Source organism: Pyrus communis, chromosome 15, assembly GCF_041283825.1.
Source record: "Pyrus communis isolate YQ-2024b chromosome 15, ASM4128382v1, whole genome shotgun sequence".
NCBI lineage: Eukaryota > Viridiplantae > Streptophyta > Magnoliopsida > Rosales > Rosaceae > Pyrus > Pyrus communis.
The window spans coordinates 35004954-35028920 of record NC_142579.1 but is presented as its reverse complement, the minus strand read 5'-3'; the positions used below and the strand labels follow the sequence as shown (position 1 = coordinate 35028920).

Below are 23967 nucleotides of genomic sequence, written 5' to 3'. Positions count from 1 at the left end.
GGTTTCGTAAATACTCAATGTGGAATGAAATCTGCACGACAATACCTTAAAGAACAATCTGTTATATTATATATATAATATTTAATACATCTGTTATAGTATATTTTTGGGTCTACATAAATCCCAAACCGTTGCTCTATTTCGTATTCATACGTTAAGTATTGGTGAAAACCCCTTCAAATTGCCCACTGAAACCGTTAGCAAAGGTGTGGATGGTCCTATTTTTCATCACATCGACTCAATAACGTGAAGAAAAAGATAATAAAAATTTTGAGGGCTAGTTTGGTAACACTAAACAAAACAATTTGAAGTATTGTAAAATTGTTGTAAGCCTATTTGACTGAACTATTCTAACGGAATAGAGAGGGGGAGGCCGGTGGCAATAAGAGAGATATTTAATTGTGAGGTGTGTGTTGTATCATCACATTGTGCCTTTATTTATAGTAGTAGGATAGATTAAATCCTTACCTTTTTAGGATTACAACTCTAATAGGATATTAACTACTAAAGGGAATATTCAAAGATATCCCTAGATACACTAGGATTTACACAATCACATTCCTATTCTAAATATGACTGCAACACTCTCCCTCGAGTGTGTAAATACTCAAACTAAATATCGCATTAGATCTTCAGCAGATAATGTAGAATAGTTGATGAAGCTGGTGGCACACCAGGCGAATGTGAGTCTCAAATTTAAAGAAAGTATGCATTGGTAGTAAAACTCACAAAACCTCATTATGATAAAACCTAAGGTAGGTGAAAAACCCATAGACTAAGGAGAAAAGTGAGAATTATGCATAATGTCTAAAAACAAACGTCAAATAGGACGAAAGTAGTGAACTCAACAGAGTATGATTATCCCAAGATGGGTGCCTCATCAAAACCTCGTTAGGTAGCAAAAACCCAGTGAAAAAAATACTCTTAATCGTAAGAAAAAGAGTACATTAAGATCAAATGAGTAAGAGTACATTAAGATCAAATGAGTATGCTTCAAGATACTCCCCCTAAGTTAAACATAACTTCCAAATAAGAGAACTACAAGCAATTCAACTCAAATAATTTACGTATATTGATTCCTTGGACGAGCTTCTGAAAAGTCGACTTGGGCAATAACTTGGAAAAGAGATCGGCCAAGTTGTCCTGGGAACGGATTTACTTGACTTCAATGTTCTAATGCTGTTGTTGCTAGTGAGAATAAAAGAACTTCGACACTATGTGTTTGGTGTTGTCTCTCTTGATGTATCCCTTCTTTAACTGCTCGATACATGCTGCATTGTCTTCAAAGATTGTCGTATGAAGGTCAACGACGAAAGTAAGACCACTAGTGCTTCGAATATGAACATAACTGCTCTTAACCTGAAGCACTCACGTGATGCTTCATACAGGACGAGAATCTCAGCATCGTTTGAAGAAGTCGCAACTAGCGTTTGCTTGGTAAACTTCCAAAATGTAGCAGTGTCTTCAACGGTAAAGACATAGCCCGTTTGAGAACGTGCTATAGCAATTATACATCTATTTTACCTTTGTTAATGAGACCAAAAAGGAGAATGACAATAAAGGACTGGACCAAGGCAGCCATTTTGAAGAAATATGTGTGTGCTAAAGATCTTTAGGTACTGAAATACTTGGGGGAAGATGGATGGTGGCTTTGTTCATGGTCTAATCTAATTTATATAAAAATATGGAAGGGGATTCAAATCGACAACTATGTAAGGCAATAAAATCAAATTCTAATATATCGGCAGAAGCAATAAATCAGTTGATTGAGGGCTTGTTTGGATGTGCTTTTAAATTGACTGAAAATGCTTTTGGAGAAAATGTTTTTAGATTCCAAAAGCACTTAAAGTGTTTTCTGCAAGAAGTATCAGCTATGTGCTTCTTCTAGGAGGCATTTAAGTGTTTTTTAAGGATTTACTTGCATCTTTACTAAAACTTGATTCTAAAAACATTTTCATCAAAAGTGTTTTCAGTTATTTTAAAAGCACATTCAAACAAGCTCTGAATCTCTCCTAAAGTTATTTATGTACCCTAGGAATTAATGTTGGTTCATCAAACATGTGCGTTATACGATTGTTTTTCATCCCAAACTAATGTTTTCGATTGCCCCCAGTCAAAGGATAATTGTATTAAAGATTAAGACTCTGAACCATCATTTGGCCTACACATTTATCCAAGGCAGAATTGTAAAGCTCATTTGGTTAAAAAACTACTCATCTCATGCACCTAAAGTTATAAGACATGTTGGATTTTCTTCCTTGTTTAAAATTGTAAAATTGTTGTGCAGTCTATTAGGCTAATTTGAATCCTTTTGTTTTGGTTGGGCTTACACATTTTGGATGATCATGTTTTATTGTAGTCTCTTTTGCTAATGGAAGTGATGTAAAGACGTTTTAAGTGGAATATGGATCACGGAACAAACAAGTTACTAAACCCTAAGAAAACCAAAACTATCGTTTGACAAAAAAATAAAAAAACAAAAAAAAACCACTTACATTGAACCCAACAGACACCTAATTGGTACTCAAAAGTTAAAGCATGAATCTGTAGAATTCTAAACCATTTTATGATAGAAATTAAAAGCATTTATTATTGAGTTCATGACCATAATCTGTTAAAGCATGAACCGTATAGTTGTCTATTAAAATCCTTTTACATGCTACTGTATATAAATTAGACCGTGACACAACCTCCATCTATCTTCCACCAAGCACTTCAGTACCAAAGATCTTTAGCACGCACAAGTTTCTCCAAAATGGCTTATCTTGGTCAAATCATTCGTTGTGATTCTTCTTTTCAGTCTCATTTGCAAAGGTAGAATAGTAGTATAATTGCGCTTACATATTGATTTGCTTACGCGACTAAACTTTTACCGGAAGTAACAAATGCCCTAGCCTATAAGTTTTTCAGGACTCTCTTTATATGTATAGAAATTTTTGCATCGCGTACAAGGAATATATGTAACGTCATTCTTTCCAAAATTAACATTACGCCCTTGATGAAGCATTTCTCCCCTTATAGCAGTATGACACTTTTTTTTTACTGAACTATTTGATTCATGAAATCTGTAGGGTTTTGCTGCCTGCTCACCGTCTTTCACGGACCTCGCTATCGGTACTACACGTAGCGGGAGAGTGGTTGGAGGCAAGCCGGAATGGAATGTGGTGGTGACCAACAACTGCAAGTGTGCTCGTAGGAGCATAATCTTGAATTGCAAAGGGTTTCAGTCTGCGGAACTTGTTGATCCATCAATCTTCTTGAAGCAAGGTGGCGTGTGCCTTCTCTAAAGGGGCAGTACCTTGGCTCCCGGTGCTTCCGTCAAATTTTCCTATGCTTGGGATCCTCCTTTTATTATGTTTCCTAAATCTGCTGATATTGTTGGTGCTTGTTGAGAGATATTGAGATGGAGGCCTATAGGTTAATTTGAAGCTTTTGAACAAATAATAGCACTTCAACTTGGAATTTTTTCTACAAATTAAATAAATGCAGATTTTCTACTGCCCCAATATTTCTATTTTAATTTTTATGAACAATATTGCTTTTTTTTTTTTTTTTTTAATTTTGACAAAGAAATATTTTGTGGTTTAATTTGCCCTTATCGGTACAAAGGTTTTGGTTTACTTTCATGGCCGTTTAACCTGCGTAATCCACGTCTAGAATGATTTGCAAATTGTACATCATTTGGATGATATAATCAGAAGTAATTTTCCCCATCAATGTAGCACACATTCAATATGTTTTATTGCTTTTTTATAGTTGTCGATTCGAATGCCCTTCCGAATTTTATATAAATCAGGCCATGTATGTACACATCCACCGTCTCTCTTCAACAAAGTATTTCAAAACAAAGTGTCTTCAACCAAGTATTTCAAAACTCATAAAGGGTTTCAGCACACTCACTTTCTCTAAAATGGCTGCCTTGGTCAAGTCTTTCATTGTGATACTTTTCAGCTTCATTAGCGAAGGTAAATACTATATTTGCTTTTATATATTGCTTTTACTACAGTAGACTCTATCTGTATTTTTCGGCTACAACTTTGTGTCCAAGTAACAAATGAATGTAGTCATTTTTAAATGACTCACATTGTTGATTATTCTTGCATACAACGAATGTATCTAGTAACTCCCTTTTATACACATTTACACATGATTTATACGCTATGTTATTCAATAATGATATGGGTTTAGTGATTCACGGGGAAGCATTTCTGACCCAACGAAGCTCATCTTTTTTCTTTTTGTACTAATTGATTCATGAAATTTGTAAGGTTTTGTGGTTGCTCTTAGTCTTTGTGCTACCTCAATACCAGTACTTCCCAATCAGGAGATTGGTCCGAGGCAAGCACAATGGAACTTGGTCATGACCAACAACTGCAAGTGTCCTTGAAGAAACATAATCTTGAGTTGTAGGTTTTAATTACTTACTATATTGTAATCTAGTAGTGTTTCTTTCACCTGTAATCATGAGTAGTAGGTTTTAATTTTGACTCTCTTGGATGAAGAGGTTAATATCAAATTATGACTAATCCATAGTATGACGTAACTCAAATCTGACCAGAAAATATAATAAAATAACATATGTTGTTGACTGCTATAATTATGTCAATGAAACTCCAACACTTCAAAATATTCGAAGATGCAATTTTGGATTTGGATTTACTGCCTTACCATAGTTGTAGACTTGAGTCCCCTGCCGTCGAATATAAATTAGACCATACAATCACCATCTTTATTCCACCAAGGATTTCAAAACCAAAAGTTCGCACATAAACTTCTGTAAAATGGCTGCCCTGGTCATGTCCTTCATCGTGATTCTTCTTTTCAGTCTCGCTAGGAATGGTAACGTGATCGTGCAATGCTTTTATCTATTTGTTTTCTTCGGTAGTCTCTATTCGCATTTCTCAACTAAAAATTTGCCTGAGTAACAAATGGAGTCAACTCGAGTAGACTCTATTATATGTGTGTGTGTGTGTGTGTGTGTAATCTTGCATACAACGAATGTATATAACATCCCTGTATTTGATATTAACACAATGCGCTTTTAGACGCACTTACACATGATTTATGCAAATCTTATACTCGATTCCACGACACTCCAAATTATTTGCTTTTCAACTATTTGATTGATGAAATTTGTAGGTTTTTGTGCTTGTTCTTTGGACAACCTCAACATCGGCACGTACCGGAGTGGGAGAGAGGTAGGAGGCAAGCCCGAATGGAACGTTGTTGTGACAAACAACTGCAATTGTGCTCGAAACCACATAGTCTCGAGTTGCCAAGGATTTCAGACTGTGGAACCTGTTGATCCAGCAATCCTAGAAAAGCGAGGGGACGAGTGCGTCCTCATCAGAGGCGATAGCTTGGCCGCTGGTGCTTCAGTCAAATTTTCCTATGCTTGGGATCCTCCTGTGCTTATGCTGCCTAAATCTTTTAGTGGTGGATGTTGAGAACTAATTGAGAGGGGGGCATAGAGGTTTTGACGCTTTAATTTCAACTGCAATACATGCCGAAATAATTAGTCCAACTATGAAACGGACGTCTGTCGTTTATTATTTCTATCAAAATCTGCCCAACAGTCTGGTTAGAGAATCGATCTATCGTGTCTGGTATACTACCAACTCAATCAAAGTAGGATTTTTTCAGTTGGCAATTATATCTTAACGGGAAATGATTTTAAAAGACGAAACGCCACTGTAATTCCTATCCATAGAGAGAGAGAGAGAGAGAGAGAGAGAGAGAGAGAGAGAGAGAGAATTATTAAAGGTGTACAACTAAGAAATCTGATAGCTTAACCAAGTACTGTAAAAATTTCTAGCATATGTGGACATGCCACCTAAATTACTCAACTCCTACAACCCCAAATTCCCGATAGCTTGAAAAATGCGGCAAGTTAAGAGAAAAAATAAATAAATAAATTCATTTTCTCCTCTTAGCAGGTGGCTGAGGAATGTCTTCCTCCTCATCTTCCTCATCCTCTTCTTCTTCGTCTTCAGTCTCTTCCTCCCCATCATCACCATCATCATCGTCGTCATCGTCATCATCGTCTTCCTCATCTTCTTTCTCGTCATCATCACCATCCTCTTCGCTTACACCATCACCATTGGCCTCAGGCTCGTCTTCTGGATTACCTTTACCCTCATTCTCTTCTCCTGAGGCGGCATCCTCGTCCCCACCATCTTCATCCTGGTCATCACCAGCAGCAGCATCGTCGTCGTCGTCGTCGTCCTCAGTTTCACTTGCATCTTTGTTCTCAGGACCAGGTTTTTCCACTACATAAAGCTCAGTGATAGGAAACCTGCAAAGAAATTTTGGTTTCACTAAATTCCCTATCACAGAAATAAAAGATAAAATGGCAAGTCCAAACACTAACGCTGTGACTGCCTCAGGTTCTTTGGGAAAAACATTGATCGTGTTTGGCACAGATCCCGTCTGAAAAAACCACAAACATGTGAATGGAGATACAAGTAAAATTAAGTAGTTTCCTTACCAAGTAAGCTGAAAAAGTTCAAGTCAGAAGCAAAAGGGACAATAATCCAAGAAGGCGAAACTAGATTACAACAACGCAGCTTTATAAGAAGTCATGCTACAGATACACAGGGTCAGAAACGACTTTAGCTTAAATGCTCACTAAGATAGCCTCATTTACTCGATCAGAGGAGTTGGACTTTTATACATTAATGGAAGTATCACCGATGCCTACTTTCATTTTCAGATAAGAATCATAAGATAAGAGATAGACGATCAAGCCAATAACAAAGGCTTTCAGATTTCAATTTACAACAGTTGGAAACTTAAAACCTACCCCAGCAACACTATCCGTTCAAGACCAGAACTATGGCCTAGAAAGGTACTTGAACAACCTGATTAATAAACTAGAAAGCTAGTCATACTTGAAATTTGAAAAAACTAGTTCTATATTTGTAAGCCAACACATAAGCACATGACAATCGTTTTCCTCCCCTCCCCATGAGGACAAATTGAGTTGTAGACTACATTTTCCTACGACCCTGCGACATATTCCACCTTATAAGAACAACATTAAAGCAGAAATATACTCTAGTTTCAGCAGAACCATGTGCCAACTACCATGAAACACGAGGAATTCAAGATAATTTAGGACTAAAGGCTAGCATCGCACATTATCATTATGGCACAGGAAGTATCTCATCTGGAGGACATCGTAAAGTAAAAGCAACAAACGAAACAATGATCAGGCCATCATACAATTGAACCCCAAGTTAATTATGTTCTGTTTACTTCCAGGTCATACGATTCAAACTTTGACAAAGTCAAGATCTCGGGAAACACAAATCAAGTTTGGAAAAAACAGATTGTGGCACAGATCAAGTTTGAATCCGTACGAAAATACTCGCTAAACAATAAAAAACACTGATTAAAACCCCAGCATATCAGAAATCATATAATTATAAAAATGTATGAGAAACAACTATCCTACAAGATTCAGAGAAAAAAACGAAAAATTGGAAACCAACAAAGCATCTCAACAAATTCATATGGTCCTTAAGTAGAGCAAAACCATGAAAACCAAACATCAAGCAAAATATATAAATAAAATCCACAAAAATCGAATCTCAAGCTACATATGGAAGAAAATCCTAGTTCTTGAAACAAACAAAAAATAACAGAAAACCCCCCCCAATGCACTAAACCAAAACACAACAAATTAAGCAAAAACCATAAAATTGATAAATAAAAACAATTCAGAACAAAAAATTGAGCCAAAATTGTTGTAAAGTAAGAGAGAATACCATCAAGCAGGACAAAGCAAGAGACTTGGCAGCAGCAGCAATAGCTGCCTCAGCCACCACAGCCTGCATCACAGAGCAGAGAAAACCGTCGAAAACGAGGCCGTTTGAGCAGAGGCTGTCCATCTCCATGCCCAGAAACGAGTTTCTAAAAAGAGAAAATCCCTAATTGAGAGAGAATTTGAGGAGAGGGGGAATTTAGGGTTTTGGGAATTGGGTTTTTTTGCTAGGGTTTTGAGGATTATTGTAAATTGGGAAATAGATTTTGATGCTACCGTAGCCACGAGCACCTTGATTTTGGAAAGAGTAGCACAAAAGATAGGGTGACAGAGGACGAAAACGACGGAGAGATATTGACCGTAGGATATGTAGCTAAGGATATGATCTTGGATGTTAGATGTGATCCGAAGGCTATGGTTTGGCCGTCGTTGCCTTGATACGAAGATGCTGTCGGGTTAAGTTTAACTTAATTGACTTTTGGGTTTTAAGTTGGCATTGTAGGTTGGATTAATTACGGTTTTAGTCCCTGAAATTTAGGAGGATTTTAATGTCGTGTTACTCGTGTAAGCCTTTAGACCGACTATGAAATTCCGTCAAAAGAATTGACGGAAGCTAAATTTAATAAAACACACTCCGCCGATAACAATCAGTAGTTATTACCAGAATTTTTTTATTTATTTTTTATTTATTCAATCCAAAATGTTAGAAAAAAAATGATCTTATTTTATAAGTAAAATTTAGAATTATTTTTGAACTTGCACTTGAGTTTAGAATTCATCCCTAAACCAAATTTCCGTCAATTAACGCCTCCTTATTTGACTAGGTGTTTAGTATTCCTCCTTTTAGATGATGCAAGTTGGTCTTGCTTTCTAAAATAATCAAGTGCCATGCATATGAGGTATTTTTCTTAGGAAAAAGGATCCTCGTCAGTTCTAGGATAGGATATTAGGGATCCTATAATCGTGATTGTTCATCGTACATCGTGCGATCAGAAATCATTTCAAAATTTAAAATTAAATATAAATAATACTTAACGAAAACTAATCGATAAACGGTCACGATCATGGGATCTCTACGATCCCCTGGAAAAGCATGCAAGCTATGGTTTAGTAAAGGTCTGTAAAACGTACAAATTGCAGCAAGGTGAAGAAGCATGCAAGCTTAACATAATCGCATTTTAAAATTTCATCCTTTCGATCCTAAACACTCACAGACCCCATTAGAGAGGAATCATTCACCCTAAGATATTACAAAATCAGAAAAATTAACCAAATAAAGATCCTCCGACGTCGGACGAGATAGAAGCAGCAAGAACGGCAGCCGATTAGCGGGAGCACAAGCAGAAGGTGTAAAGAGAGGGAGGGGCGGAGGGCCATGGATGATGGCTTTGGGTCTATACAGTCGAGTCACTACTGGGGGAGTTGGAAAATTGTTTTGATTTTCAGCTGCGGCCTGCAATATATATGTCTTTACCGTCTGTTACTACAGTTTTGCTTTTGGTATTAGGTTTTGTGACTGTTAACTACCGTCTTCTACTCCCGTGTTGTTGTGCTAGCCAGACTTGTCATCAGAGTTTAATTCTCCTCCGTATTCTGGCAGCTTCAGCAGCAAGCAGATCGAGTAATTAGCATCTCAGCTGTCTTGCTGGTGTGGTGAATTAAAAAGTAATATAGTCTATATATATATATATATATATATATATATATATATATAAAATATCAAAACCAACCGAAATATGATCTAATTCGAATAAGGGTGAACTGAGTCATTGTAGCATAGCAAAGCAAGTCTGAGACATTTACTATTTTGGGCATATTGGACTAGCCCCAGAAATTAAAAGTTCCAAAGTACTATAGAAATGGCCAAAAGAAAAGAAAAATAAATCCAAGTCCCAACTAGGCCTTTTCAGAAGGGAGAAGTTGCCTTCCAATCCCCAAGCTTCCTTCAGTTGCAGTAGTATGGAGGCCATTGTGGACAGGTGGTGGCATACCCCATTTGTCCCCTGATTCGAGTGGCTCGATTATAACAACTGTTCCATTTGTTAGTCCGATTGCAAACTGGTTTGGCTCTTGGGGATGTGCAGCTATAACTAGAGGGTGTGATGCAGAACTGCTGCCGAAAAAATTTAGAAAAGAAGTTAGTCAATCATGACCGTAACAGTTTGTTAAACTTGGTGTAGGAATAGAAATACAAATTATCAATCGAGATGTAGCAAGGGAAAATTAATCACCTGACATCAGGTGGGAGATAAGCATTGGGGTTAATCTGGCATTGGAGTTGAAGATCTGATGTAAACACGCGCACGGTTCCATCCATAAAGCTTGCATACACGAGCTGGCTATCACAAGAGAATGTTGCGTGCGAGATTGGTGCTGCAGGTTCTTCTACAATCCACTGAAACATGAAACAGAAAACATGTAATAGTTTGAAGGAAAAAACATGTAAACTGGTGTACTTTATCATAACTGTGTGCGTGCCGCCATAAAAGTACCTGCTTTTCACATTCAAGTTTCAACGAGTCATATAAGGCAAGTTGACTCTCGTGGATTACAAGGATGTGCATCAGATCCTTGTGATACTGAAGCTGAGCTTCAACCATTGCCGTAGGAGTCCTTCCAGCCGGAATTCGCAAGAAACAACTGTTCTCCCTTTCCCACTTATCAGAGTTCCACACAATAAGCTGGGGAAAGAAAATACAAAAATTATGTTACCCAAACGAAACAAAAATCTTTTTGTGTAGAATTATTCATAACGACCATACTTGTTTTGACACTTTCGATATCTAAGCCACGGTAGGAAAGTGTACATTTTCCAATTCTCTCTTTTCATTAAACTGAAAATCACATCGAGATGCCTACATGAGGATGAATTACTAACCTGAGCATCTGCTCCAAGAGAAACAAGTGTATGCTGAACATAGGAGAAGGCAAGACACGTGACTCTTTTCGAGTGACCATTAAGCTTGATCTTAACCTAACACCAGGAACAAAGTGAGCACCGAGATATATATATGTAACTAAGTATGTATATAGTAAACACGAATGCAGTAATTCGTGCACTGGGCCTTACAAAACCACATACCTCATTTATGCGGACATTGTATATGTGAATGGTGGAATCATCCATGCCAACAGCAATTACATTATTGTCGTCAGGGTGGAAAGCAAGACTTGTTGCCACAGGGGGTGGAGACATGAAGGTTGTCATCGTCTGTAGTTAAATAAATAAACTCGTCACTGATCAAGAGCCCCAACCAATTTCGGGAAGATAAAATTTCGTGTTTCATGAGATAATATGTGTAAAAGCAGCTGAACCACGACCAAATTATGTTGAGATCTAAAAACTTGCCTTGAATGTCATCATGTTGAACAAAGATACCTTCCCTCCAGAGGTTGACATGACATACGAATCATTCTTAGACAAAGCAAAGCAAGGTAGTGCATAATCAGGTTTAGCACCAGTAAGATCATTCGTCATTAGAATGCCTGAAGGTTGTTGAATGAACTGCGGGGTAACCTTGGTCGTTGCCTAGCGACATAAAATTACATGTAGCCATAATCCTCACTTTAGAATACGGGAAGGATACAATCATCAAATTTCAACTATATGTAACAGAATCTAAGAAGATATAGAGTTTATACCTTTGCTCGCAAACCATGGTCATCCCGTGACCACCTCCAAAGTTGATGGATGGCACTGGATCCCAATGCTAGAATGGCATTACCTGAATAAGTGTATGTCAACCTTGAAATCTGTAATGATGACAAGAGAAGATAATTAGGAACTTTCTTTTTCTTTAATGGAAAATCAATGATTAAAAAAGAAAACAAAAGCAAAGCGTAGTTGTCAAATCACAAGTGCATAGTCAATGAGATACCAGAATATCACAGTGAACTACTGCCTAGTTATCGGCAAAATGGATGGGCAATAATTGAGAGTATCTGATGCTAAGTGATATACCGATAAGACATCCAACCTTGTCTGTTTTCATTATAGACGAGAGCCTCAAGGTCCGAAGCTGAGAAGTTTCACTAATCTGAGTGGGTTTCCAGATCCTTGTTGTGTTTGCTTCTTCAGCTAATCTAGTTGGTTTCACCTCCTCCATGTTTCTGGTGCTACCACTCTGTCAAAACATGGTCGATTTATTGTAGACTAGAACTAAATAGTTAGATTACTGAAATTGAAAATTTAGAATTTAAAAGGACGAAGCAAAAACATTGTGCATGACCGCGTGGTACAAAATTGCACAAGGAAAACATGATGCAACCAGCATCATTAAATACAGTTGCAATTCTTGAAAGTTTGCACCTTGCATATAGCTTATCGAAAGAGGTAAAGATTCTTCTATTCATGGCATTAATAGAAATTTTGATAAGCTGACCTTTTTTGCAGTCTCAGATCCATTTCTTGTAGCAATAGTCGAGTGATTTTCAATAGTGCACATCAGCCGAAGACCATCCATTGTAGCTAAAATTTTGACCTTACAGTCGTTTGCAGAAACAGCCAATAAAGAGCCCTCCTTGTTGAAGCGAATGCAAGGACTAGTCTTCAAAAGGAAAATGTTCACGTTTTAGTACAGCCATAACTTCGTTAGAATATAATTACTACTCGTTATTCATAGTTTTAAAGGAAACTTACTGGTAGACCGCCTTCAGCATCAATAGTAGTCAAAATATTGATTTTATCCATATCCCAAACTTTGATTGCATAGTCATCGCCAACAGCTAAATACTTATTCTTGCTTGTATCAAACTGAACAACACCCATAGATGGTTTTTGAAATCCTACGTAATTCCTCTTTATTACACCGTCATTTTCATTCCATTCAACAACATGAGATTCCCCATCTTTGCTTGTCCCGCATGAAAAGAGCCTGCATTGCGTTTAATGCAAAGATTGAATTTTCTTGTTGCCCGGAATATAGATGTCGGTCGCAATAACGTTAGAAAGGAGTGGTATACGAACCTTTTACCATCTGCACTATAGGCCATTGTTGTGATTGAGTGACCAGGAGCATCATAATCCACCCGGTATCCCATATTGTCGTATAGCCATGCTTTTATTTTTCCATTTACTGATGTTGAAAAGAAAAACTGAAACACAAAGGCATAAGCTGAATTTCAAAACAGAGTAAATCATTCATAGAAGGCAAATGAAGAGAGACAAATCAAGGGATTAAAAAAATGATAAAGCAAAGTCCTTACATGGACATTTTCCTTGTTATGAGGGCACACAGAATGCACGGGAGCATCATGACCTTCAAAAGTATACAACTTTGACCCAGTAGTTGCGTTCCACACCTATAAAACACAAATCGATGTATAAGTTTATCGTGTTTTCTACGACCTATTATATGACCACTTCTTCAAAACCAACCTTAATGGCCTTATCATCACCGCAAGTTATGGCACAAAGTTGCTTAGCCGGGTTGCAGAATGCCAAATCATTAACACTACCAGCATGAGCATCGATCTAGAAATTGATAGAAGTATTAGAAAAGAGAACAGCAAAATGAAATATACTGAAAAGGTAGAAGATGCAGAACCTACCTCCAAATGCTGGTGAATCTCATTCCCATCAAAATAAGCGTATAATTGGATAATGTGTTTAGAATAAGCAACTCCTGTTTGAAAGAACAATTGCACTTAAAGTTTTCTAGAAAAAGCTACCGTGGATCATATTCAAGCTTACCAAATCAAGAACTTACCAAATAGAGTACCATCAGGGCTCCATAATATACGCTTTACTGAGACACATGGATCCTTGATCAGAGTTGCCTGAGTGTCAATAGAATCAAATAGGTTAAGATGATTCCAGTGACATAAAATGTAAATTTCATCTGTATAATGACTCGGTTGATAAGGGAACATACCTTCAGCATCATTGAACTCGCTCCGATATCCCATACCTGAAAACTTCTCGACAGCAGTTTCTCCCTAGAACTAACTTCCCACAAACTTATGTCCCCCGTGTTAGTTCCGACTGGTACAAAAAAAAAAAAAATTAAATAAATAAATAAATCCCCTTATCAACTTGCTGCTTAAACAAATACCTATAATCTAAGAAGTAGTATTTCTTCTCTTTTGATTGAAAAAGTAATCGTCTTGTATTCCAACAACATCATTAAAGGAAACCTCAGAGAAACCAACCCAGAAGTAGTGTATGCTGAACAGGATGGAAGTCCATGCTTGTGGGAACTGACCCCACATTCAAGGTCCCGGCAACAGTCTTTGGGAAATCTGCTGTATTGAATGCAGTGCTACTTTGTCCTAGATTGATCCCTTGCATCATACCCTACAGAGTGTATAAATAAGTATGGTCCAAATTCAAATTCTGTGCTCATGTAGACGGACTTTAAGCTTACCCTTTCTGGAACCCCAGTTAATCGCGTTTTGAACAAATCATCAGAATCCCCAGGACCCCTCACCGATGAAGCTAGAGCAGGCAATAGAATTTTAACGGAAATGACAATGCAAGCTTATTCATTCTCTAAGCCCTGGGGAAAATTACATAGAAATAAAAAGAAAGACTACCTGGATTTGTTAGACTACCAAAACCATTACCTCCTCCCGAAGCTGCTGGATGGTTTTGGGGAATAGATATCCATGTGGATAGAGGAGGTTGAAGTGGCGCTGGCGGCTGTTGGAAGGGCTGATAGGTGAAATTCAAGTGATAGTAAAAATAACTTAACGGTCAGAAAAATCCTTCACTCCAAAGCAAAATTATAAATCAAGTAGTCCAAGGACAGTACCCCATTTGCACTCATAGGAAGAATACCATCAGCTTTTGGTGCAGAACCCGTCAGCTGACTGTTTGCGGTTAATTGAGCAAATGAATCATTGGAATTCTTACAAGAATGATCCACAAGTAGGGTGCTTATATCAGGATTCTGTCTAGGATTTGAACAAAGGGAATGCTGCCAATTCAAGCTGCCATATTCATTCCAAAATCAGTTCATTTGCAATATAAAGGTGACTGGTAAAAGAACAAAAACATCAAACTGGAAATTGGATATATGAGGACCTTTTTCTTTTTCTGGCCGTACACAAACCAAATTTCATAAAACAAATCACAGGAAAAACAATCCCCTAACATGAAGGAAACACAAATTCTCTTATTTTTCTTATGGCATATTACTCTTGTACCTTTGGTTAATGAGCATCTGCAACCTTGAATGTCTTAACTGAGGGAACTGTGTTTTATCACGGAAAAGAGGATTGGCCTCAATGAGCTTCTTAAGTTCCATGACCATGATGGCTCTTGCAGTTTTTGTATCTCTGTAACTCGCGAGCTGAGCATTTTCCCTGCATAACCCCAATCAATTTCATAATGCCAGTTGAGAGAATCATACTACAACCAACTCCAAGCTCGCAAAATTTGTGCAGAGCACTTACCTGAAATTGTTTAATGTGAGGAGCTGAGTGATTTCCTTGAACAATTCTTCATTAAAACCCGCAAACATCCTCAGATCCTTCACTAGGATATCCACTGCTGTGGCTTTATCTTGCCTGATGAATTCCAAATGATTAAACCAGATACAATGTCATAACAAATCCAAAACAAAAACAAACAATGCATCTGTTTATAAACAAAGTGCAAATCATGACAAATCAAATGCTTACTTATCCAATGCCTCGAGATACTTCTGTTTACGAATTTCAAAGAAGATCTTCATTGAGTATCGGTTGTCATCTATTTTCGTGAACCCCAAGAGATACCGCTCGACCTCATCCCACTTCCCTTCGAACACCAATTCCTCAAAATACTTCATATCGAAGTACAATCCAGATTCTTGCTCAAGTCTGTTATCAAAATTAAAAATTTAAAAAAAAAAAAATTAGAGAAAAGCATGAGCTGCAAAAACATGTACAAATATAAAGACACGGTAATTCGGGTCAGAAAATTACTTATGACGAGCTTGTTGAAACTTTTCCTCATCAAGTAACTGCATGATCAATAAGATGAGGTCCTTACTGAGAAAGGACGTCATCGCAACGGCTTCTTCTTCTTTCAACCTGCAAATAAGCCAATCAATAACAAAGGAAAAAAAAACCACATTTTTTATGCAGAATAAAATGGTACAATTTTCATACCCAAGGAAATAAAGATTATACATACCAAAAGGAATCAAATTAGAAAAACAGTCATGGTCCATGCTAGATTATAAAAAAGGTTCAATCTTTGCAAAAATTCTCCAAGAAATTAAAGGCTTGTTTCACACTCTACTTGAATTCAATCTTTTAAACTCAAAAACACTTTTAAATTTTAGGCTTTAAAAGTTTGTTTGACATGAATATTTAAAAAACTGTAAAAATTAAATTAAGAAAATAATCTATTCTCTAAAAACACTAAGAGTGCGTTTTTTGAGCTTTAAACTTTAAACCCACTCTTTTCTTTTCTCTCTCTCCTCTTCTCTCACTCCAGATCTATCTTTCTTTTTTCTTCTCTCTCCTCATTCTCTCTTCTTTTTTCTTATTTCTCTCATCCTCTCTCTCCTTCGATCCACTCTCTCTTCTTTCTTATTTATCTCTCCTCCGATCCTCTCTTTCTTTTCCTGTCTCTCATCTTCGTCCCTTTTCTTCGACCTTGTTTTTTAAATCTCTTTATCCAGTTTAAATTTTAAGATTTAAAAATAATTTTAAATTACATACCAAACAAGATTTTGAATATTAAAGAAAATTGTTTTCAAGAGATGCACTTAAAAATATTTTGAGTAAGATACGAAACAGGCCCTGATATTTCTTGGAAAAGACAAGGCTCCACATCAGCCAAAATATACTGTAGATGCAACAAAATCACATCGAACTAGAAGCATCAAAATTTCGGGTGAAAAAACTTCTTTCTCTAATCAAATCGGGTAAATAGATGCGCTTTCTTTCCATGGCAGCTCAGAAATCATTTTCCATCCAGATTTAAGAACATGCAAAATTTGCAACCCATGAGAGAGAAAATTAGGTTTTTCACAGATCAAAAACAGCAAAGTAGCCAAAATCCAGTACAATTCAAGAGGGTAGAAAGAAGAAGGTGATGGGGGAGAAAGGCAGGCATAAATGAATCAAAAGACTAACCCTTTTCAGAGGTAAAAGGTAAAATAAAACACAAAGATTTACCTGTAAACAGAGAAGAACAGGGCCGGTTGGGAAGCAGACGGCTGAAAACTCTCTCTCTCTAGTCTGTACTTTCACTCTCTACTTTCTCTATGTTTGAGAGCACTCTTTCCTCATGCTGCTGATAAAATGTTAATGGGACTGGTTATATATATCAAGGCGGTACCTACGAGGTATAAGCTCACGCGCTTATCATATAAGTCCGATGGCTGATCGACAAGTGTCTGTGGGACTCACTAGGTAAAGCCTTTGTTCTGACAGCTGTTTCAGCTTTGTCAAAAGTGACAGTGATGGTTGAGGTGCTTGTCCGTTTCTCCGCCCGTTTTGAGAGAGTGTTTTTCACTCTCTCTCTTTTACTTACAGGTTAAGATTTCCATATAAAATTCTATAAAAAAAATAAAGAGTATCTTTAAAAAAGAAGTTAAAAAGTTAACATAAGTAATAACAGTAGAAAAAAAAAAATGACACTTTTAGTGTTTTTTAATCAAAATATTAATTCTTACGTGGCATAACGTGGATTTACATCAAAGGTAGTTGCTATCAAATTTGTTTTTAGAGATTAATAAATGCTTTTATGATTATCTTTTGTCCCAAAAATACTTATTACAATTACAAAAAAATAAATAATAGTTTAAATTTGACATATCAAGTGAAGAACAAAATTTAAAAAATAGAAAGAAAGATCAAACTATCAAAGTGTTATATAAGCCTACAAATTTCAATTTTATCATTAAAATTTGACGGTCTAAAAGAATGCTAGTTACTTTGTTGTTGGATTATTTTTGCTCACCATACTTAAGTGAAAATGATGATTATCACTCTATTTATTATCGTTAGATGAATATAAATTTTGATATCTATATGGCGATAGACATAAATCTCAAAGTTTAAAATCAATTAATGGTACGGTGGTGAGCAAAAATGCACCCTCTCTTCTTGTCTTTCCTATTTGTTTTTTCATTCATTAGTTGCCATGTGGGTTCTGTTATCAGTTAATTAGGTAATTAATGTATTAAAAAATGATTTATTTCATTTCTTCATATCTCATTAATCTCGCCAACTCTTTAACCCACCATAATTTTTTCTGTTTAGTTATGCCCCGTGTACTAATGAATAATCAATTATAAAAAGAAATGTAAAATACTAAAGAATTCTTGCCGTTCCTGTTCCCTATCCAATTTCTTCTTCTTTTCTCCTCATGTTCATGTTTTTCAACTACTAATTTCAGAAACTAGTATCAAAAAAGAAATTTTCAGAAAACTTGAAGAAGAAAAAAAATACTGAAAACTAATAAGTAAAACTTTGACAACGAATATATAGTAACTAAAAACAAAAAAGGTAATTTTCTTTTATGGAATTTTATTGGGAAAAAGGTGAGTAGCATAATAAGTGAAAATTCACCACAAAACAAGTAAAATTCAACCATTGGTGTGTTATGACATTCAAAAAAATATAAGGCTTGTTTCATAAACATGTTTGGGAACTCATTTAGTAACTATTGTGAGTATTTAGTTTTTAAAAATGAAAATAAAAAAGTGAGAATTTTTTGGACAGTTAGAATATGAGTTTTCAATATTAAAAAAAAATAAATGAAAACAAAATAAATATTAGATAAAAATTGATAAAAACACATAATAAATGAATAATACTTGTATTCCCTTCTTGAGGAATAAGCTCATTGCCATTGCAAATAACGTATCATAACCATATAGATGTTATAATCGGAACCTTCAATTTCTTAATCTTTTATTTGAAGATCAATGTTGCAAAAAATGATTCGAATTGGAGATCGTTTAATCATTCAAATGTATCAAATAAATCAACGGTGTAGGTATTAGGTAACATATTAATGAGAAATTGTCCATTTTATTATATGCAATTGGTTGACTAAACAATCTATGTTTTGAATGACTTTTTGTAAGGATGATCTTCAAATGAGGACTAAGAAACTGAACGGTTTTGATTATGAAATTTTAACTGTTGATGCACAAAACCGAGTTGACTTTGGAATATCGTAAAGTGTTAAGATGTGACCTTTGTTATGTTACTTTGGTCACATAGTGAGGGTAGCATGTATAGAGATAAGAGATAAGGGAAATAAACGCAAGAGGTACACGGTTCACCTATGTTGGGCTATGTCCACATGGTAGAGGAGTTCTCATTAATAACGTAGAGTTTATGTACATGATACAAGGGTTTAGATATAATCATCACTTAGTGAGTTCTAATAATAGATTAAGTAGAATAAGATCATCAGGGATCAATTGTGGGAAAATGATCTTCTTTTATAGTCAAGGAGAGTCCCATGTTTTGTTCGCAGTTGATGTGAGACTCTAGAAGTTTTATTTTGATGTTGAAGTATAGTGTACCAACCCATGCCGGTTGGAGTTGTCATGCGCCATTTTGGAGCCAACACGCACCATTAGTACATTTCGTCAAGTTGATGAAATATTAGTTAAATCTAGCGAAAAGGTAAACGGCGTTACCTTACGCCTTCAGAATATTTAGTTAAGTTTAACGAGAAAGGTTATTGCAAGGTTTTTTTTCAAATTTTCAATGTGGGATTCACGTACAACCAACCACGTGTTAGATGTGAAGGTAAAAAAGTCTCACATCGGTAAAAGGAGAAACCTTGCAAGGGCTTATAACAGGTTGGGCTACTCCTCATATTGTCAATTGGTTATATGGTGGAACATCAACTTTCTTCATAGTAACTGAGTAAGTTGACACACGTGTGAAGCCCAACGCCTCACGTATTGCACGTCATCCAATTCGTGTTGCCCACGTATTTGGCTTGAAAATTCATCACACACGATGGGCATGTGAAGATGTGAAGGTAAAAAAGTTTCACATTGTTGAAAGGAGAAATAATGTGAAGGTAAAAAAGTCTCACATCGTTGAAGGGAGAAATAATGTGAAGGTAAAAAAGTCTCACGCTATTTAATGGAGAAGTCTTTCAAGGGCTTGTAAGATGTTTGGCTAATCCTCATATTACCAATTAGATTTACGGTGAAACCTTAACTTTCTTCACCATGGACAGACCATCCCATATGACAAGGGCTATCAATAATGATCATACAGTGACAAGCTGATATAACACAACATATATATAAAGATAAAACTCTTGTCAACTTAAAGTCGCCAATAACAAGAACACGAGAAGCGAAATTAAATAGTACAACTCACTCTGAACTTTTGAACTAATGAATAGAGAACATAATTGGAAAACCTATTGAATATGTTCATCAATGATGCATTTTATTAAGCTAGAAACTGTAATTAAAGATCGTATCCAAATGGATAAGTAACATTGAACACATAGACTCAAAATACATATCAATGAATATCGTATTTTTCTAAAAAAATAAAAAGTAATTAATTACCTTGTCTTTTCTTTTTATTTTGTTTAAAGGAGTATTTAACTTTCCGTTCAAGGGTTTTGTTTCCACTCCTTTTCTACAAGTCATATTTTGTAAAGTTAAAGAAGATTGGTCCCCTTTTTCCCACACAACTTTTCACATAAATGACAGTAATGCATGTAACACACATGGCCATGCATTTTATGAACAAGATCTGGAGTTCTTAATTAGTGGCACAACTTGCAATTGGTTTTACCTTTGTGGTGGCTGAACACAAAGCCAAATTAAGGGACTTCACGCGCTAAGGCAGTTTAATTTTTCCTTCCGTAACAGTGTCTACGTGGGGCGTAATCGTGTTGCGGTCACACTAATATAAGCTTTTAGAATGACAAATTATTGACATGCAGGTAATGTATTAGCAACTTTTAAGCGTTTTATTGGCAAAGCAAAAAAAAAGCATTAGCAGTTTCATGTTAAATGTCTCATCTCGGTCCAAATCCCCATCACATCTAGAGCTCAACTTTACCGTGCCCTCACGGTTTTGTTTTTGAAAACTCACATGAAAACTTCTCATTGTTTTATTTTTGGGAACTCACATGAGAACTTCTCAGTGGGTCACCCATCATAGGATTGCTCTCGCGCGAACTCGCTTAACTTCGAAGTTAAAATGGAACCCAAAATCAGTGAGTTTCCAAAAGACCTTGTACTAGGTAGAGATAAGAATATACATATAAGGCTTACAGAATCCACTCTCTTAGACGATATGGAATGTAACATTAAAAGTAGTCAAATTTTTACCTCAAAAGAAGATAAAAGAGAGTATTTCACTGCGGTTGGACTCACAGAAACTAGTTTGAACTCTATTAATTTGTTTTTCCTTATTTTTTGTTTCATCATTTTTTTCTTATTAAAGCAACATCAAGGGTTATTATGGGTAAAATAATATTTTACATATACAATAAGCTTAGTTGGTTAATTGTTATTTAATTTGTAACTTATGTAATATGTGTCGAATTACTTAATTAGAATATAATGTTGAATTTGATTCCAATAAAGAAATTCATTTTTTTTCCTTGATAAATAAGCAGTTTTAGGCCTAAAAAATAAGACAACATTGAAATTAAAAATGCTTTGAAACTGAGCTACTTTGATGACATCAGTTAGTGAAAAATTCAATTTTCAAGAAAAGATAGAATAGATTACAAATTGGCTAAGTTTGAGCTATAGAAAAAAGAATACTCGCCAAGAAAAGAGATCGAATAAAGTATGAAGCCACATAACTAATCAGATATCTCGCCCGGTTGAAAAGCTACAACTCGTACCTGACCATTGAAAAACTACATTCAATATCGGCCCAATAAAAGTTAATTACCAATAATTTAACCGATGTTTATCTTTTTAATGTACGTTAGCCCAACTCAACTGTGATTTTTTTTTTTTTTTTTTTTTTTTATGCCTATACCAGCCCAACAACTAACTACGAACTTGAATCGGCTTGCTTACATGTTCACGATCTCAACTCTCAAGTGTTTTCCCATGTCTTTGTAAATGTTACTTGCGTATTTATGTTGTATTCTTAAAAATTGTTTGAACTTGGTCCCTTCACGCGCTACTTAATCGTGAACTTCATGAGAGACCTAACAATAACACTAAAATGTAAATATTTACATATTTACTAACATTCAAATGTAAATATTTTGCATAATTAACTATGTGTTATATATTAAAAAATATGGAGTGTAAGAATTTATTAAGATCTTTTTTAATAGGAATTTCTTAAGATCATAAAAATTATCACTCGTAATATTCATCTAATTGATAATTCACTTTTAAAATTATTAAACAAAAATCTATGTTATGACTTCACTTATTAGAACGTTTTTCAATATATTCTAAATATTCGATGACTATATTATAATATATGAGTTTATTTTCAATTGAACAAATTAGAATTGGATCCCATCCGGATTCACTTTGTAAGGATCCGAACCGTATCCATCATATATATTATAATATATGAGTTTATTTTCAATTAAATTAATTATAAGTTTTCTTTCTTAATTACCTTTCCTAATACGATGCATGTCTAGATCTGAACCGTATCCATCATATTTATCTACATTAGTTATTGAATTCATACTTTCCTAAAAGTTATATTTTTTTTACATATTTTTAGGATTCACCAAATCCTACTGGTTTTAATTCAAGAGGTGATTGGTAAGCCAAACTCTTGTTGTGAATGCAGTATAAAGCGCTTCGATACTAGAGGGTAAATTCACACATCTTATTTGATTTAGTTTAATTCTAGGCTTCTAGCTTCTCTTAAAAAAACATTGTAGGCTTCTAGCTAGCTTGCAATGCAGATGTTATGGTATATTTTTTGGTGGATGTGATCATTTTACATGCATTTTTTGGTTGTCGGTGATTTGATTTTGAATTCTTTTTTGGTGTGGATGACATTATTTACTAACCTTTCACTTATTTTGACATTTAGGAACCAAATCAGAGCTACTGTATTGACGATATGGCTGCTATTTCACAAGGAGATGTGATTTACTCCATTCTACAATATCTTGATTTCAACAATTTTGGACAAACAGCTCGAACGTGAGTTTCTTTCCCATATTAATTTTCTCTCAAGACAAATGCCAAGAACAACTATTGTCTATGCGCGCGAGATGATTGTTAGCCATTTACGGACTTGAGATTCCTAGTATAAATCTCACATAATAATAGCTAGCAACCATCAACGCGTGTGTAGATGTTTGTCACCATTTATGTCTTGGGGTTGAGATTATTTTACTGGTCTTTCCTTTTTATTTATGATCATAATAACTACATTATTCTTTATGCATGTAGACTTGAGAGGGAATCCGGCTTGTTCTTCAGCTTGCCATATTTTGAAGAATGTTTCATTCATGGAGAGTTTGACGAGGCAGAAGAGTACTTCAACGGCTTCACCACAGTGCATGACAACATCTATTCAACGAAGGTCATTTTTGAGCTTCGTTGGCACAAGTTTTTGGAGGCACTGGACGAGTAATTAACTAAAACCCTACATTTAATGGAATTAACGAAATATTAGTTCTTTTTAGCAATGTTAATTATATTTACTTATAACTTTGTACCCATGCAGTAATAACTATGAGGAAGCAAATGAACTTCTCCATGAAGAACTCACAACCTTCCTGCCGTACAATCAAAACCTGATTGCACAGGCGACCGAGATTATGAACTTACACGACGTTAGGTAAAGAAAGCGACGACTTTTGCTATTTGTACCATCTTAATTGAGCATTTAATGAGAGATATTATTTTTTTCTTTTAAATGAACAATTTCGATCGTTGTGATTGCACATACACTAAAGTAGTTACTGCTTTATACGACTGATTTTTTTATTTTTCATAAATCGCGCTTTGCTTCCTGCATGTAGAATCTACCTACGACTTCAGGGCTATGGAGACCTCATAGAAGCAAGAACTGCGGCGATGATAGATATAAGGAGATGTTTGGAGGCGAATCCACTGCTGGTTGGGAAAATTCGATATCGAATTCCGAACCACTACAGTAGCGGCGGCCTTGCTAATCTAGCACTCCCTCCACCACCCGCAATTCTGCTAATTCGACGAGCATCCATAGCAGTGTTACAACCTCCAACAACTCCGTTGCTTGTACAAGTCCATTTCAGGCTTATTCCAGGCTTCGGATATTGGGTCGTAATTATATGTAATTAG

General features: G+C 35.7%; 4 protein-coding genes across 7 annotated transcripts; 2 read left to right on the top strand and 2 right to left on the bottom strand.

Moving 5' to 3' along the window:
- The first annotated feature begins 3910 nt into the window (after positions 1 to 3910).
- LOC148690916 (uncharacterized) lies at positions 3911 to 5447 on the top strand. Its single transcript, XM_088685044.1, has 3 exons — positions 3911 to 3965; positions 4269 to 4379; positions 5140 to 5447. Exons 1-3 carry the CDS (start codon positions 3911 to 3913, stop codon positions 5445 to 5447), a joined length of 474 nt encoding a protein of 157 aa, XP_088541170.1.
- Positions 5448 to 5754: 307 nt separating this feature from the next.
- On the bottom strand, positions 5755 to 8054 carry LOC137740084 (uncharacterized). The gene is made up of 3 exons (XM_068479887.2): positions 7770 to 8054; positions 6371 to 6429; positions 5755 to 6295 (listed from the first exon to the last, which is right to left on the bottom strand). The coding sequence occupies exons 1-3, from the start codon at positions 7896 to 7898 to the stop codon at positions 5917 to 5919; spliced, it is 567 nt and encodes a 188-aa protein (XP_068335988.2). The 5' UTR covers positions 7899 to 8054; the 3' UTR covers positions 5755 to 5916.
- Positions 8055 to 9518: 1464 nt separating this feature from the next.
- LOC137741832 (topless-related protein 1) lies at positions 9519 to 17012 on the bottom strand. 4 transcript variants are annotated; one of them, XM_068481543.2, is made up of 25 exons: positions 16877 to 17012; positions 15674 to 15781; positions 15389 to 15568; positions 15161 to 15274; positions 14912 to 15070; positions 14518 to 14695; positions 14300 to 14417; positions 14131 to 14201; positions 13916 to 14060; positions 13639 to 13748; positions 13474 to 13543; positions 13316 to 13389; positions 13143 to 13238; positions 12971 to 13066; positions 12732 to 12859; positions 12405 to 12639; positions 12148 to 12312; positions 11743 to 11889; positions 11408 to 11518; positions 11115 to 11294; positions 10848 to 10976; positions 10644 to 10739; positions 10258 to 10446; positions 9997 to 10160; positions 9519 to 9878 (listed from the first exon to the last, which is right to left on the bottom strand). In XM_068481543.2, exons 2-25 carry the CDS (start codon positions 15754 to 15756, stop codon positions 9662 to 9664), a joined length of 3255 nt encoding a protein of 1084 aa, XP_068337644.2. In that variant the 5' UTR covers positions 15757 to 15781; positions 16877 to 17012; the 3' UTR covers positions 9519 to 9661. The 4 variants fall into 4 exon arrangements, with proteins under 4 accessions (XP_068337644.2, XP_068337651.2, XP_088542031.1 ...); XM_068481550.2 differs by having other exon boundaries at positions 9519 to 9875; XM_088685905.1 differs by having other exon boundaries at positions 14330 to 14417.
- Positions 17013 to 22756: 5744 nt separating this feature from the next.
- On the top strand, positions 22757 to 23967 carry LOC148690915 (protein TPR3-like). Its single transcript, XM_088685043.1, has 4 exons — positions 22757 to 22839; positions 23092 to 23271; positions 23369 to 23482; positions 23667 to 23967. Exons 1-4 carry the CDS (start codon positions 22757 to 22759, stop codon positions 23965 to 23967), a joined length of 678 nt encoding a protein of 225 aa, XP_088541169.1.

Excerpts from the sequence above, each read along its gene's own strand:
- LOC137740084 (XM_068479887.2), bottom strand. The coding sequence starts at position 7,898 with ATGGAGATGGACAGCCTCTGCTCAAACGGCCTCGTTTTCGACGGTTTT. Across the intron at positions 6,430-7,769 it reads TTGCTTTGTCCTGCTTGATG|ACGGGATCTGTGCCAAACAC; the intron begins GTATTCTCTCTT and ends TGGTTTTTTCAG. Across the intron at positions 6,296-6,370 it reads GAACCTGAGGCAGTCACAGC|GTTTCCTATCACTGAGCTTT; the intron begins GTTAGTGTTTGG and ends ATTTCTTTGCAG.
- LOC148690915 (XM_088685043.1), top strand. The coding sequence starts at position 22,757 with ATGGCTGCTATTTCACAAGGAGATGTGATTTACTCCATTCTACAATAT. Across the intron at positions 22,840-23,091 it reads TTTGGACAAACAGCTCGAAC|ACTTGAGAGGGAATCCGGCT; the intron begins GTGAGTTTCTTT and ends TTATGCATGTAG. Across the intron at positions 23,272-23,368 it reads TTTTTGGAGGCACTGGACGA|TAATAACTATGAGGAAGCAA; the intron begins GTAATTAACTAA and ends GTACCCATGCAG.
- LOC148690916 (XM_088685044.1), top strand. The coding sequence starts at position 3,911 with ATGGCTGCCTTGGTCAAGTCTTTCATTGTGATACTTTTCAGCTTCATT. Across the intron at positions 3,966-4,268 it reads TTTCAGCTTCATTAGCGAAG|GTTTTGTGGTTGCTCTTAGT; the intron begins GTAAATACTATA and ends GAAATTTGTAAG. Across the intron at positions 4,380-5,139 it reads CATGACCAACAACTGCAAGT|GTTTTTGTGCTTGTTCTTTG; the intron begins GTCCTTGAAGAA and ends TGAAATTTGTAG.
- LOC137741832 (XM_068481543.2), bottom strand. The coding sequence starts at position 15,756 with ATGACGTCCTTTCTCAGTAAGGACCTCATCTTATTGATCATGCAGTTA. Across the intron at positions 12,640-12,731 it reads TATAGTGCAGATGGTAAAAG|GCTCTTTTCATGCGGGACAA; the intron begins GTTCGTATACCA and ends AACGCAATGCAG. Across the intron at positions 12,313-12,404 it reads ATGCTGAAGGCGGTCTACCA|ACTAGTCCTTGCATTCGCTT; the intron begins GTAAGTTTCCTT and ends TTCCTTTTGAAG.